The 14,235-nt window shown below is 35.4% G+C and overlaps 2 protein-coding genes across 2 annotated transcripts; one reads left to right on the top strand and one right to left on the bottom strand.

Moving 5' to 3' along the window:
- Positions 1-11,479: 11,479 nt before the first annotated feature.
- LOC140960323 (mini zinc finger protein 2-like) lies at positions 11,480-12,443 on the bottom strand. Its single transcript, XM_073418554.1, has one exon. The coding sequence runs from the start codon at positions 12,169-12,171 to the stop codon at positions 11,896-11,898; it is 276 nt and encodes a 91-aa protein (XP_073274655.1). The 5' UTR covers positions 12,172-12,443; the 3' UTR covers positions 11,480-11,895.
- Positions 12,444-13,252: 809 nt separating this feature from the next.
- On the top strand, positions 13,253-14,109 carry LOC140959368 (anther-specific protein LAT52-like). The gene is made up of 3 exons (XM_073417220.1): positions 13,253-13,258; positions 13,612-13,672; positions 13,781-14,109. The coding sequence occupies exons 1-3, from the start codon at positions 13,253-13,255 to the stop codon at positions 14,107-14,109; spliced, it is 396 nt and encodes a 131-aa protein (XP_073273321.1).
- The last annotated feature ends 126 nt before the right edge of the window (positions 14,110-14,235 follow it).

The raw sequence follows: 14,235 nt of genomic DNA, 5'->3' as shown, positions 1-14,235 counted from the left end.
GGGTTATAATTCCTTGATTTTAATGATAACAAACAATATCTAATTGTTATAGAATTCAGTTGCCTTTTAATTTATTTTCAGGTACCGGACTGGAGTTCAAGAAGTTTAATCGCACTGCCTTCCAAAACCGGACTACTCAATATTGGAACATATAAGTACTCAACCGTATTTTATGTCCAGTCGTAATAATTCAAACTGGACATCTTAGTATCGAACCAGATTTTTCTCAAGCTCAACTGGATTCTGCAAGTCTCAGTGCATTTGGTCTTCGATCTGGACATCACAAAGTTCAAAGCAATCCTACCTACCAGCTCGGTTATATCATAAGATTTTTTTAAACAATAAAGCACAAGAAACAAGATCATCAAAAAAGCATAATGAAGAATTGTTGCAGTCTTCTCTCTCTTAAATATAAATTTTTCGGAGCCATTTGTTACCATTTATGGCAAAGCGGCAACAAATTATTTAATGCAGAGTACGATGAATCAAGAAATGACTCAAACAAATTTTCTTTTGTATCAAATAAATTACAAGTCGAATGTTGCAAGGATTTGAACATTAGAATCAAAGACAAATATAAATTGTGAGTGTCTTCATTCATTTGAGGTTGCCCAAAGCAACTTATAAGTCTTCAAGCTCTCAAATTTTTTAATATTTCCGAACACACTTATTTGAAACGTTTTTAAACTTCTTACATGACATAACGTTCAAGTATATTATAGATCATCAAAGATATATCAACCAGGGCTTCTCATAACTTCTCAAGTTGTTGTTTGATTGCTGTTGATAGTTGTTGAATCGATTGAATATGAGGATTCATTTATATTTACAATGATGTGTTGTTGTTTAAGTAGTACAACGAATTTCAATTAAGGCAAGAGATAAGTCTTAAATTAAAGCGGATTTGTACAAACCGTTGTAAAACTAAAGTCTTTTAGTGAATTAATTCCTATGTGGAAGAAGGAGAGATTTAGAAGGAATAAATCTTTGAACTTCTGTAAATATCTATTGTGTTGCTTTCATTATCCTATTTACTGTTATTCGATTTAATTTGGTAAAAGCTTAATAATTTGAATATATCATTATCCAGATTCTGCCGCACCTTTTCGCACTTTGAAAATCATTTTTAATGGTCCAGCCGCATTTGTCCGGTAAAAAAAAGACTTTTATGGTTGACAAATGTTGATTCTGGTTTGACAACCATCTTAAGCTATGTAAGGCCCTGTAAATTAATTATCCAGTAATTTGACATAATTAAATAATTATTGAGTTAAGAATTAAAATAATATTTATGCCAAAAAATTTAATAAATGTGTTAAAAACATGTATTATAAAATATAAGGGAATTTAAACGATATAAAATACATTTGGAGTTTAAATAACACATGAAAACCAAATAAATATAAAATAGGGATAAATTGGCACAATTACTATTATTAGTAAAGAAAGAAGAAAAATTGAAACTCTTTCCCAACCCAACATGTCGGCCACCTTCTGCTCATCCATACAACCATCGCGCCGCTTGGGAATTGGATCCCGACCACCGTGAGCTGGAGCTGAAGACCGAACAGCCAACAACGACCTGAAGCGAAAAGATCAAATTTGAATTGAAACCAAGCGTGAGTCTTGTTTGAGAGCAGGTTGTGTGCGAGCTCTTGATCTGATTTAGGTGAGAGTTTGGTTCGTTTTCTTGGGTATTTCATTACCTTTTGAGTTTTTAGTCGAAGCCCTACACCTACCTTGTGTTTCAGCAGACTTTCAGCTGAGTTTAGAGCTTCTCCAGCGAGTTTCTAGCGAGCTCCAGCCTCCGCACTATCGTGAGGCCACTGGTTTCCGCCTGTTGAGTGAGATATGATTACTAGGTTGTCAGATGTTGGAGTCTCCTAGTTAGTTTATATATATATTATTTAGAGTCCTTCTCAGCTTTATTTCTTATTTTAATTACCGGGGAGATGTCTTATGTATCAGTATGATTATTTGAAGTTGTTGTGAGTTTTGATTTAGTTTATGTTGTTGTGAGTCTTGCCGACTTTATTCATCTGCTTCTTATGAATTGTTGATTTGTTTTTAGTTGGCACTTGTGTGTGACTATTTATGCATACATCATCGTCTTCCTTAAGTCATTTTCTTTTACAAGTATTTTAAATTTTTGGTATGTTCTATTTACGGAGAGGTCATGCCAAATTTTTTTATAGGCCCTGAGTTTCATTTTAATTATTTTAAACCATATTCCGTTGCAATTTTAAATTAATCAATATTGTTTGATAATTACCTGTAATTATAATAAATGTGCCTCACAAGCTAAAATATTTCGCAAAGAGTTTCAAGAGTGTATCCACTATCCTATAAACTTGGTCCTAATAAGTGTCAGACCTAGTTTTTCTCGACTCGGATACATATATTCATGACTTCCTTTAATGGGATTTCAATGTTCTCAAAAGAAGACTTTGTTGATTAAAAAATTCGTATGTAGACAAATCTTTCTACCAAAGATGATGACATGTGGTATATCATCACAGATGGACTCGTGAAGAACCTCAAAGTTAACATCGCAATTGCAATAATAGAAGGTGGAGCGCAGATGGTGGAGAAGCATTGATATGAGTGGATGAATTAAGACAAGAAGAAGCATATATAGATAACGTGTCCAATGATATTCTATACAAGAATCTAGAATTTAACATGTTTAGCACAATCAAGATGTGTTCAACTGCAAAGGAGATCTGATATAAATTGACTCAGTTGCGTGAAGAAAATCACCAAACTAAAGGGAACAAATTCACTATGGCCGTACAAAATTTTTACAATGGCAAAATAAAATCGAGGGAAACCCACCCTAAATGTGTTTGCTGACCAATTTTGTAGCATTGTTATTGAACTTGTCGCTCTTGACAAAGAATATACTAATTGTGAGATTGCTTTGAAGGTAATGTGAGTTCTGTCAAGAGAGTGGGACGTAAAGACAGTGATCATGAGAGAATCAAAATAACATAAGAAGCTTGAACTGAATGATCTTTCTGTAGATCTTATCCTACTTAACCCCTTTATTTTCATCAACCCTTTGATCAATAACGTCAGAAGTACTCACGTATAATTGAATTCATATCATGATAAGAACGTCTAGTAGCATTTCACCATGATCCCCTAGTTATCCTTGATAGTGCCTGTAAGAACCAATAAATTATGGTTAGCGTACACTACAATATCTTCAACACATATATCCCAATCGAATATGTAACCATTGGTATGTCGAGAGTTTCAAATAAATTCGATAACAATGTTATGTATATTTGAGTAATCATAGTGGCATTGTACGTACAATTAAGGAAACATCTTTTCATAATGCACAAGTCTTACTATGGCCAGATATTTCTTGCATTATTAACTAATGAGGATACATTGGATATCAACACATGTAGGCCAGCGGTAAATCCCTAACTACAATACGTCGCCTCCTACATATGTCGAGACTAAACCCAATCTCACCACCTGATGACCCTTCTGGAGTCATTAAACAAGTAAAAGTGTAATTGTTGGACTTAAAGGCCTATTGTGCTTGTTCTTTTTGAATTGGAAATTGGACAAGCAAGGCCTAGTAGTTGGTAAGTGGGAAATGTCTTACATAGAAAAATAATCATAGCATTGTTGAGCTTATATTAAGTTGCACTTTGTGGAGGTATAATAATGATTGGTCAAGAGGCTCTATCTCGCGCACGCCGGCGCAGGGGGTTGCAAATCACGAGCCCGATTTGCAATGGAAAAAGGCTTGACTTGTGTGCAAGCGTGACCAGAGTGCGTCGAATGTCGGACCGATCAAGACAAAATTTCCCACCAAGGTTCACATGACTTTTGCTATTTTTATTTCCAAAAATTAATTTATGGACCGATCTTTGGTGTTTCGGCTGGACCGACCTTTGGCCTTCCAGCTAGACTGACCTTTGGCCTTCTAGCTAGACTGACCTTTGGCCTTTCAGATGACCAGTAGTGACTGTCCATATGGAACCCGAGTACTGCTTATATATAGGCAACCTCAAGTCCTTCAAAAGCACCAAAAAAATAAACACTCTACTGCAGTGTCATTCCTTCAACACTCTTCTTTTTGTCTTGGCTGCTGCTCGTTCCTCCGGCTGCTGTTCCTCTGCCCTCGTGATAAAGTTCAGGTACTTTTCAGTTCGTTGTAGTCGTGCCTCGTGATAGGTTACTGCTAGTTGCTCCGTTGTATCCTGAGAAACAGACGTCCGAGTTCATCCTCGAAGCACATACCGGAGGGGACGAATCTGTTTTAAGGACACTGTACCTCGGTTTGGTTTATTTTAAGCCTTCATCTACTATTTTCTTCAATGTACTGTTCGCTGGTTTTCTTTACTGAAAGAATTTTGTACTATATCAGTCCATATATTGTGCAACAAACTTAAAACAAAATACTCATTACATGGTTTCCTTCAGATATGGCTACTGAAACCAGCGTGCAAAGGGAAACTGGTCATGTTGTCCCTACTGTACACCTCAGGTTGCCCCTCATGTTACCCTACGTGTTGTTGCGGTTGCTATCCCAGCCAGTCAAGGTGAAAACATGAAAAGTTCACTGGTGTGGACTTCAAAAGGTGGCAGCAGAAGATGCTGTTCTACTTGACGATGCTGAACCTGGCCAGATCCTCTCTGAGGATGCTCCTAAACTCAAAGAGGGTGAGAGAGATGTTGAATCTGTTAGTGCGGTGGAGGCATGGAATCATTCTGATTTCTTATGACGAATCATTCCAAGTGGCTGCTATTGTTGAGAAGATACCATCAGCTTTGAATGATTTCAAAAATTATTTGAAGCACAAGCGCAAGGAGATGAATGTTGAAAAGCTTATTGTTCGACTTCGCATCGAGGAAGGAAACAAGAGTTCGGAAAGAAGATTGTTTTCTCCTGTTACTGCTAAAGCAAATGTTGTCGAGTATGGTCAAATATCGAAAAAGAGAACATTTTCCTCCTCCAAAAGGTTGAACCTGGGACCCAAAGGAGGCATTTCGAAGAAAAAGTTTTATGAGAAATGCTACAATTGTGATGGTATAGGTCACAAGGCCTCTGAATGTAAGAAGCCGAAGAGAAACCGAGAGGCGAATGTGGTAGAAAATATTTCTCAGGAGGTTTCGAACATGAATCTCTGTTCAGTAATATCAGAAGTTAATCTGGTGGGTTCGAACCCAAGGGAGTGGTGGATCGACACTGGTGCCACTCGGCATGTTTGCTCGGACAAAGAGATGTTTGCTACTCTTGAGGAATCTGAGAATGGTGAAAAACTATTCATGGGAAATTCCGCTACTTCTGAAATCAAGGGTCAAGGAAAAATTGTTCTAAAGATGACATCTGGGAAAGAACTGACTCTGAACAATGTGCTGTATGTACCTGACATCCGCAAGAACTTGGTGCCCAGGTCGCTTCTTAACAAGCATGGTTTCCGCATTGTCTTTGAGTCATATAAGATTGTTTTGTCGAAAAGTGGAATGTTTGTTGGCAAAAGTTATATTTGTAATGGTTTATTCAAACTCAATGTAATGGCTAAAAAGCCCGTGATGAATAAAGTTAATACTTTTGCTTACTTGCTTAATTCTTCTTGTTTGTGACATGGTAGACTTGGATACGTTAATTATGATACAATTCGTAGACTAATTAACATGAAAAGCATTCCTGCATTCCAAATTGATAAACATAAATGTGAAACTTGTGTTGAGGCAAAACTAACGAGATCATATTTTCGAACAATTGAAAGAAATAGTGAACCACTTGATCTAATTCACAGTGATATATGTGATTTAAAAGGTGTAAAAACTCGTGGTGGAAATAAATACTTCATTACTTTTGTTGATGATAGTACAAAATTTTGTTATGTGCATCTTCTTAAAAGTAAGGATGAAGCTATTAACAAATTTTTCCAATATAAGAGTGAAGTTGAAAATCAACTTAGCAAGAAAATTAAGGTGCTAAGAAGTGATCGTGGAGGTGAATATGAATCACTATTTGCTGAGTTTTGTGCTCCACACGGTATCAAACAAGAAAGAACTGCATCTTATTCTCCTCAGCAAAATGACATTGAAGAAAGAAAGAATCGCACCTTGAAAGAAATGATGAATGTGTTGTTATTAAGTTCTGGTTTACCACAGAACATGTGGGGGAAACTGTTTTCACAGCAAATTACCTTTTAAATAAGGTGCCCCGAAAGAAGTAAAATAAAAGTCCATACGAGTTATGGAAAGGTAGAAGTCCTTCCTACTAATATTTGCGAGTGTGGGGGTGTCTTGCCAAAGTAGCAGTACACACTCCAAAGAAAGTAAAGATATGACCAAAAACTGTTGATTGCATTTTCATTTGATATGCTCAAAACAGTAGCGCGTATCGTTTTCTTGTACATGAATCTCAAATACCTGATATTCACAAGAATACGATAATGGAATCAAGAAATGTTTCATTCTTTGAACACATGTTTCCATACAAATCTAAGGAAGAACTAAGTTCATCCAAAAGATTATATGAGACAATTGAAAAGGAACAAGATCTTGATCAAGATATTGAACCTAGACGTAGCAAGAGAGCTAGGATTGAGAAATCCTTTGGTCTGGATTTCATCACTTTCATGATGGAAAGTAAACCTCAAAGCTTCAAGGAAGTAATGAGTTCATCTGAGAGACCTCTATGGAAAGAGGCTATCAATTCCAAAATGGAATCTATTTTACAAAACCATACGTGGGAGTTAGTAAATCTTTCTCCGGGAAGCAAACCACTAGGCTGTAAATGATTTTTCAAAAGAAAAATGAAATCAGATGGAACCATAGATAAGTATAAAGTCAGATTGGTAATAAAAGATTACCATCAACGTGAAGGACTTGATTACTTTGACACATATTCTCCTGTATCGAGAATAACCTCTATTCGTGTGATACTGATTTCCGACTTGCGAAATCTTGAAATACACCAAATGGACGTAAAGACAACTCTTCTAAATGAAGATTTAGAAGAGGAAATTTACATGGAACAACCTGAAGGATTTTCTGCGACTGAGCAAGAAAACAAGGTTTGTAAACTAGTGAAGTCTCTATATGGCTTAAAACAAGCACCAAAGCAATGACACGAAAAATTTGATGAAGCCAAGATAGAAATTGGATTTAAATTCAGTGAATGTGACAAATATGTACACATAAAAATCACTGAAAATGGATATGTCATTTTATGTCTTTACGTAGATGACATATTTATCATTGGTAGTAATGATAAGATGAACAAATCCACCAATAAGTTATTGAATTCAAGATTTGACATGAAATATTTGGGCTTAGACGATGTAATCTTTGGAATCAAAATTCTTAGAACACCAGAATGGCTAGTTCTAAGTCAGTCACATTATGTTGACAAAATAATTGAGAAATTCAATAAGGATGATTCTGCATTGGCTAAAACTCCGATAGATACAAGTCAACATCTATCAAAGAATCGAGGTGAGAGTATGTCTCAATTAGAATACTCTCGAGTCATTGGAAGTCTGATGTACTTAATGAGTTGTACAAGACCGGACATAGCTCATGCAGTGAGCAAATTGAGTAGATTCACGAGTAATCCAGGAGTTGAACACTGGAAAGCAATTATCAGATTGCTAAGATACTTAAGGTACACTCGTGATCATTGGTTGCTCTATACCAGATATCATGTTGTTATTGAAGGATACAATGATGCAAATTGGATATTTGATATGAAAGACTTAAAGTCTACAAGTGGATTTGTATTCACTTTAGGAGGTGCAGCAATTGCGTGGAAATCTTTTAAACAAACTGTAATAGCCAGATCCACGATGGAATCTGAGTTTATAGCTCTTGATAAGTGTGCTGAAGAGGCTGAATGGCTGCTCACTTCTTAGAAGATGTTCCAGGATGGAAAAAACCAGTCCCGGCTATATGCATACATTGTGATAGCCAATCTGCGATTGGAAGGGCACAAAATAATATGTATAATGGTTAGTCTAGGCATATACGTCGTAGACATAATACCATTAGACAACTACTCTCAACTGGAGTTATCTCTGTGGACTATGTAAAGTCAAAGGAGAATATAAGGGATCCGCTAACCTAAGGATTAAACAGAGAGTTAGTTGCCAAAATATCAAGGGGAATGAGGCTTAAGCCTGTAGAATAAATTTGTGTGAAGGAAAATCCAACATACGCTGACAGGAGATCCCAAGAACTAGGTTTAATGAGAACACCTAATCACAATAATTTGGATAATCACTTTGGGGTTTATCCCTAGTCCATTCATATTATGAAACAGTGAATGTTGAGGATAAACTTACGTCTTTTAATGATTCTTATGAGAAGCAATATAGAATCACCTATGTGAGAGAGAAGTGAGGCTGCTTTGAAAGAATTGCAGGGCTCAATTCTAGGCCCTCTTGCAGAACCAGGAATGTGTTCATGGCCAAAATGAACACAATCATGAGAACCGAATAGTATTAGGAAGAGTATTGTGTGAAGTATATCTTAATTCACACAAACGGCTGTACAGTTCAAAGACATCACGTCTACTGTCAACCAATGAATTATTATGCTTTCACAAGGGAAGGTTCAAAGGGTAATACCTACCTATCATATGCAAGATTCAACTATTGAACTTTATCACGAAAATCGTCGAATATCTTTCAATTTCCATTCATGTAGGGGGTTGTTGGACTTAGAGGCCTATTGGGGTTGTTCTTTTTAAATGGGAAATTGGACAAGCAAAGCCTTGTAGTTGGTAAGAGGTAAATGTTCCACATAGGAAAATAATCATAGCATTGGTGAGTTTATATTGATTTGCACTTTGTGAAGTTGTAACAATGATTGGTCAAGAAGCTCTCTCTCGCGCACGCTGGCGCATGGGGGTGCAAATCATGGGCCCGATTTGCAATGGAAAAAGGCTTGAATTGTGTGCAAGCGTGACCTGGGTGCGTCGAATGTCGGACCGATCAATGCATAATTTCCCACCAAGGTTCACCTGACTTTTGCTATTTTTATTTCCGAAAATTATTTTATGGACCGATCTTTGGTGTTTCAGCTGGACTGACCTTTGGTGTTCTAGCTGAACTGACATTTGGTGTTCCAGCTGGACCGACCTTTGGTTTTCTAGCTGAACTGACATTTGGTTTTCCAGCTGGACCGACCTTTGGTATTCCAGCTGAACTGACCTTTGGTGTTCCAGCTGGACTGACCTTTGGCCTTCTAGCTAGACTGACCTTTGGCCTTTCGGATGACCAGCAGTGACTGTCCATATAGAACCCGAGTGCCTATATATAGGCAGCCTCAAGTCCTTCAAAAGCACCCAAAAAAAAAACACTCTACTGCAGTCTCATTCCTTCAACACTCTTCTTTTTTTCTCGGCTGCTGCTCGTTCCTGCGGCTGCTGTTCCTCTGCCCTCGTGATAAAGTCAAGGTATTTTTCAATTCGCCGTAGTGGTGCCTCGTGCTACTGCTAGTTGCTCTGTTGTATCATGGAAAACAGACGTCCAAGTTCATCCTCGAAGCACATATCGGAGGGGACAAATATGTTTTAAGGACACTGTACCTCGGTTTGGTTTATTTTAAGCCTTCATATACTGTTTTCTTCACTGTACTGTTCGCTGGTTTTCTTTACTGAAAGAATTCTGTACTATATCAGTCCATATATTGTGCAACAGTGCTAGTACGTAGATCCTCCATGTTGTCTCAGGTCAAAGGACTAATATTGTATAACCATAATCGCGAACTAATTCACTCGAAATGATAGTTACTTGGAAAGTACGAGGTAGGGTTGTTCAATGCAATCATCATATGATGACTCATATGTGTGAGTGGATATCTCTATGTCTATACCAATGAAACGTGGCGTTAACATCACAGATGCTAGTCTCGAGCTCAAACGATATTTATCCGTGTTTTAGGCAACTGAATCGACTAGAAATGAATTTAGAATATACATTACACTTTCTAATGAATTTCATGATCTAAGTGACTTGTGCACCTCATGGTACTTATATTATATTCAAAGACTTTATCTATGCAGCTTACATGTATATACAGAAAAAATACATGTTATAATGGGATAAAACTATAAAATATTATTAAAATAAAGATTTTTTTACATAAAAATCAATAAAACTTCACTCACAGTTGACTCGCTGGACACGTACTCTAACAAGAACAATCATACTACTACAAATAATAAAAAATATGTAACTATTTTTAAAAAAATTGAAAAATTATTGTTTGTATAATGTATTATTTTTTTTAAAAAAAGATAATGATTCAATTATATCAAAAATATTTGTCAAATTTCTAGATAATATTATATATATGTTAATTTATTTTTTGAGATATGGTATTATAGTTATTTGAAAATTAATTTATTTAATAAGATAAGGACAGTACCACCATTTGTAAAATAGTCAACAAACCTATAGGGATATATACATAAACTTCTTATAAATGTTATAGTAAATTCAGTGACCAATATGCCACAATAATAAAAGATATTGCATAAAATGAGTGAATTTATGAGGATTGATTTGGATAGATTGAAATAATACATTATTTTTATAGCACGAAAGCTTAGTCAACTTTATGTGATTAAACAATTTTTTTGGTCTTCTTTATTTGATTAAATAAATTAAAGATACTGCCGTCAAGAAAACATGAGTGGACATGTGGGCCTAAGCTTAATTTATATAACAAAAAAAATAAATAAAAATCGAATGTTTTAAATTAAAAGATTATGTATTTATAATTGAAAATGTTGTCCTCGTAGAGAAAATGGACAGTTGGATTTCTTGCATAATCCTGTCTCTTGGTTCCTTCGATGTAAATGCTCCAAAACCTATTTTATTCTTTGGGTTAATTGGATTGAAATAATATTAAATCTCAACACACAGCTTGGTGTAGAGACATTAAAACTGTATTTGAAGATCCATATCATTGAAATTCGTAGAGATATACTTGAAAAATATTGTATATATGAATGTAGGATATATGATGATCGTCGGCTCGTAATCGATCGATATACTGATCGGTTTAATTTCAAATGAAAATAGGGGAGCAAACACGTTGAAGAACATGAAACTGGGTAAGCCTGATCGATCCCGGTTTCGAAAGATCGAAAGTGATTTCATGAGTTCGAACTTGTGAATGGCTTCCTAAATTATACTAAGCTAAAACGTACGTATCAAATTGCCATTTTTTTTAAACGGATAACCTTTGAAAATGTGAAAATAAGGTTGTAGGGTAGCTTTTATTTATTACAGGAAATTTATGAAAATTATCATATAATACTTGCAATGGAGCAGAGACAGAACTTAGGGGTTAACAAAAATTAAGATGAAATCTTTCGTATGTATTAATTTCATAAAATTCTACAGCACGTAACGTGGAATATAGTTTTGAGGGAAATTTTATAGTTTTAAGTACTGTTGGTGATTGGAATTGAAGATCATAATATTCAAAGTTGAACAAGAACATGAAATTAACCAAAAGAAAGAAATTCAGATAATTATTCATGTACATCTTGAATCTAATAAGCTATTGGTTCGATCTGTAATGGATCTCGAGCTTGAGCTCGATTTCGATCTCGATGACGACGATGAATTCTCCCTAGCTTGACCGCAAAACTTTGAGGGAAGGCCAAAACTATTGTTTTGAATCAGAGTGAACAAACATGTTGGCGCACCCAAAGTTCTCTCACTAGCTCGAGTATATAGTTTTCTTTTTCAATACAATACATATATATGCATATTCATACTTGGAAGACAATATCAGTAAATCTTGTGTCTCTAAATCATTTTTTACGAGAAACAATTTTTTTTGGTAAACACAATTTTTTTTTTGTAATGATCTGATGTTGGAGTGTTTTTTTTTTCTTTATCAAGAAGGTGAAGAGGAAGAACTATCACAAACCATCTCAGTCTCCACCTCTCTCCGGTGGAAGTTCCGGTGGCAGCCGCAGGCTGCACAGCTGAACGCGGCCGCCGTACCTTCCTCGCCCGACGCCATGAATTCCCGGCATCCGTCCACCGCGTATCCTCCTATATTGGCTGCATGATTCTTCTGGCATTCGGCGTACCGTACGGTCCTGAAAACTTGAGAGCTGCAAGCCCTTTGAAAAGCTTCTTTTCGAACAACTATTTTCTTTTTCGTCATTCCTGAATCTCAGGTTGATTACTGCAACCCTAATTCTTTACTATTTATCCAAGAAAAAGATTTGGGTTTTTTCAGGATTGGAAAAATCTGCTTGCCAGAGCTATTTTTTCTGAAATAATTCAGGAACAGTTTTTTCTTGTAGATGGAACAAAAAGAAAATAAAAGAAAAACAACATATAATGGTTACCCATGAGAAGACCCTAACCTAACCCTAGAAAGAGAATGTATTTGTTTTTTGAAAAAACAAAAACTAAAAGAGAGTATATTTTTAATTAAAAAGTTTCTATTTTTTCTTGTTTGAGAAACAAGAAAATGTCTAACCGTAACATAAACATCTCTCAATATAAACATCTATCAATAAAGACGAGATACGTTGACGAAAAAACATATTTCCTTGTAATAAAATAAATTTAAAAAATGTGGGAAAAGCCCCTTATAACCATGTTCTTTCATTTGATTATAATAATAAATTAGTACTAAATTACACTCTTAATTAGATCATATTTAAAATTTTAGCTTGTAATATAAAGAAATGACACATAAAATTAGCTGGGGAAAGGAAAATCAATGGAGAGGAATGATTGCAGATTTCTTAAATGTTATATATTTATTTTTGTACTTTGGTTATTTTGATATTGGCAATTGGTTTTAATTTTTTTTAATGTTTAACTTTGGTTACATGTGCCCCATTAATTAGTGATTATACTTTTAGAAATTAATTAGCAAGTTGGATGATTAGTTTATTAAAAGGAATCGTTGGAAATGATCCCCCACTTGCCTTTAAATATACATGAAAAGATTGGCATTTGTGTGCACCCATTGAGTACTATGTTCTCTACTCATATATTTAAAAGAGTACCATGTGTACAAATTATTGATTAGATCATTTTGAATTAAATTATAAGAGAATTAAAAAAAGAAATTTAAAACTCGAGTTTTTGGACAAATGTCCAAAATTATAGCTTGTTTTGGGTTTTAGTAATGAAACTATTCGAAATTCGATCTTTTTATAAAAAGTTTGTCGATCACACTTTTACTAGTTTTTTTTTTTTGTTGAAGTGATGAAAATGGTGTTAACATGATGTCGGTATTGGACATTGTTGTCGATATATGATCTAATTAATACATGTCTCGACCAAATGTACAAAAATAACCAACTTATTATAATATTCCAATTTCCAGGAAATGTTTTTATTTAAATTTTTTTTTCTCGTTCGATATATACATGAAAATGAATATAACTAAGCCAACTATGTATCTAAAATGTTGGGAAAGGAATGCTTTTACTAATGCTTAAAAGTGATTGGTTTAGCTCTTAAATAAATTGGCATCTAATTAATTCTACATTATATAAGTGGGGTGGGGTCCTAATTGTCATGGAAAGAAAACTACGAACATGGCCCTTTCAAATCATGTCTTCTAATTAATTTGATATTACAGGAATTAAATGCCAATTTGTCAAGTTTAAGGAACATTGACTCCAATAGTGCTAACAAGTTTGGTGTGTGTGTGTGTGTGTCTATATATATATATATATATATCCATGCATGCATAAATTTCGATCCATGATCCATCTTGTGCGTTAAACATGATGTTCACGAACTTGCAGGTGCTAAGGTGAGATTGGTGTGCACGGACACGATAACGAAAGCAGTGACATACAGCGTGGAGGGTGTAGCCAACTCCGACGGCCACTACAGTCTGTCGGTGGCCGGGGATCACGAGAAAGAAATATGCGAGGTGCAGGCGGTTGCATCGCCGAGGAGCGACTGCGCTGAGATCATGAACGACATCTCATCATCAAGAATCATATGCACCCGAAACAGTGGAATCCATACACCCGTCCGCTTCGCCAACCCACTTGGATTCATGACCAAGGATATAATTCCCCAATGCGTCGAAGTCATCAAGGACTTGGAATTGTTCGTGGATGCTTAGATTGAGTTCATAATTTCTTTATTTGGTCATTTTACTTGACAATTTACATGTACACTCCCATTTTGTAATTGTTCTATTTAATCAATATTGTATTCTTTCTATCAAGAAAATAAAATAACATTATAT

Source organism: Primulina huaijiensis, chromosome 15 (genome assembly GCF_012295235.1).
Source record: "Primulina huaijiensis isolate GDHJ02 chromosome 15, ASM1229523v2, whole genome shotgun sequence".
Taxonomy (NCBI): Eukaryota; Viridiplantae; Streptophyta; class Magnoliopsida; order Lamiales; family Gesneriaceae; genus Primulina; species Primulina huaijiensis.
The sequence above is the reverse complement of the archived record's forward strand: the minus strand, read 5'-3'. Positions and strand labels throughout refer to the sequence as shown.

Excerpts from the sequence above, each read along its gene's own strand:
- LOC140960323 (XM_073418554.1), bottom strand. The coding sequence starts at position 12,171 with ATGACGAAAAAGAAAATAGTTGTTCGAAAAGAAGCTTTTCAAAGGGCT.
- LOC140959368 (XM_073417220.1), top strand. Across the intron at positions 13,673-13,780 it reads CAATAGTGCTAACAAGTTTG|GTGCTAAGGTGAGATTGGTG; the intron begins GTGTGTGTGTGT and ends ACGAACTTGCAG.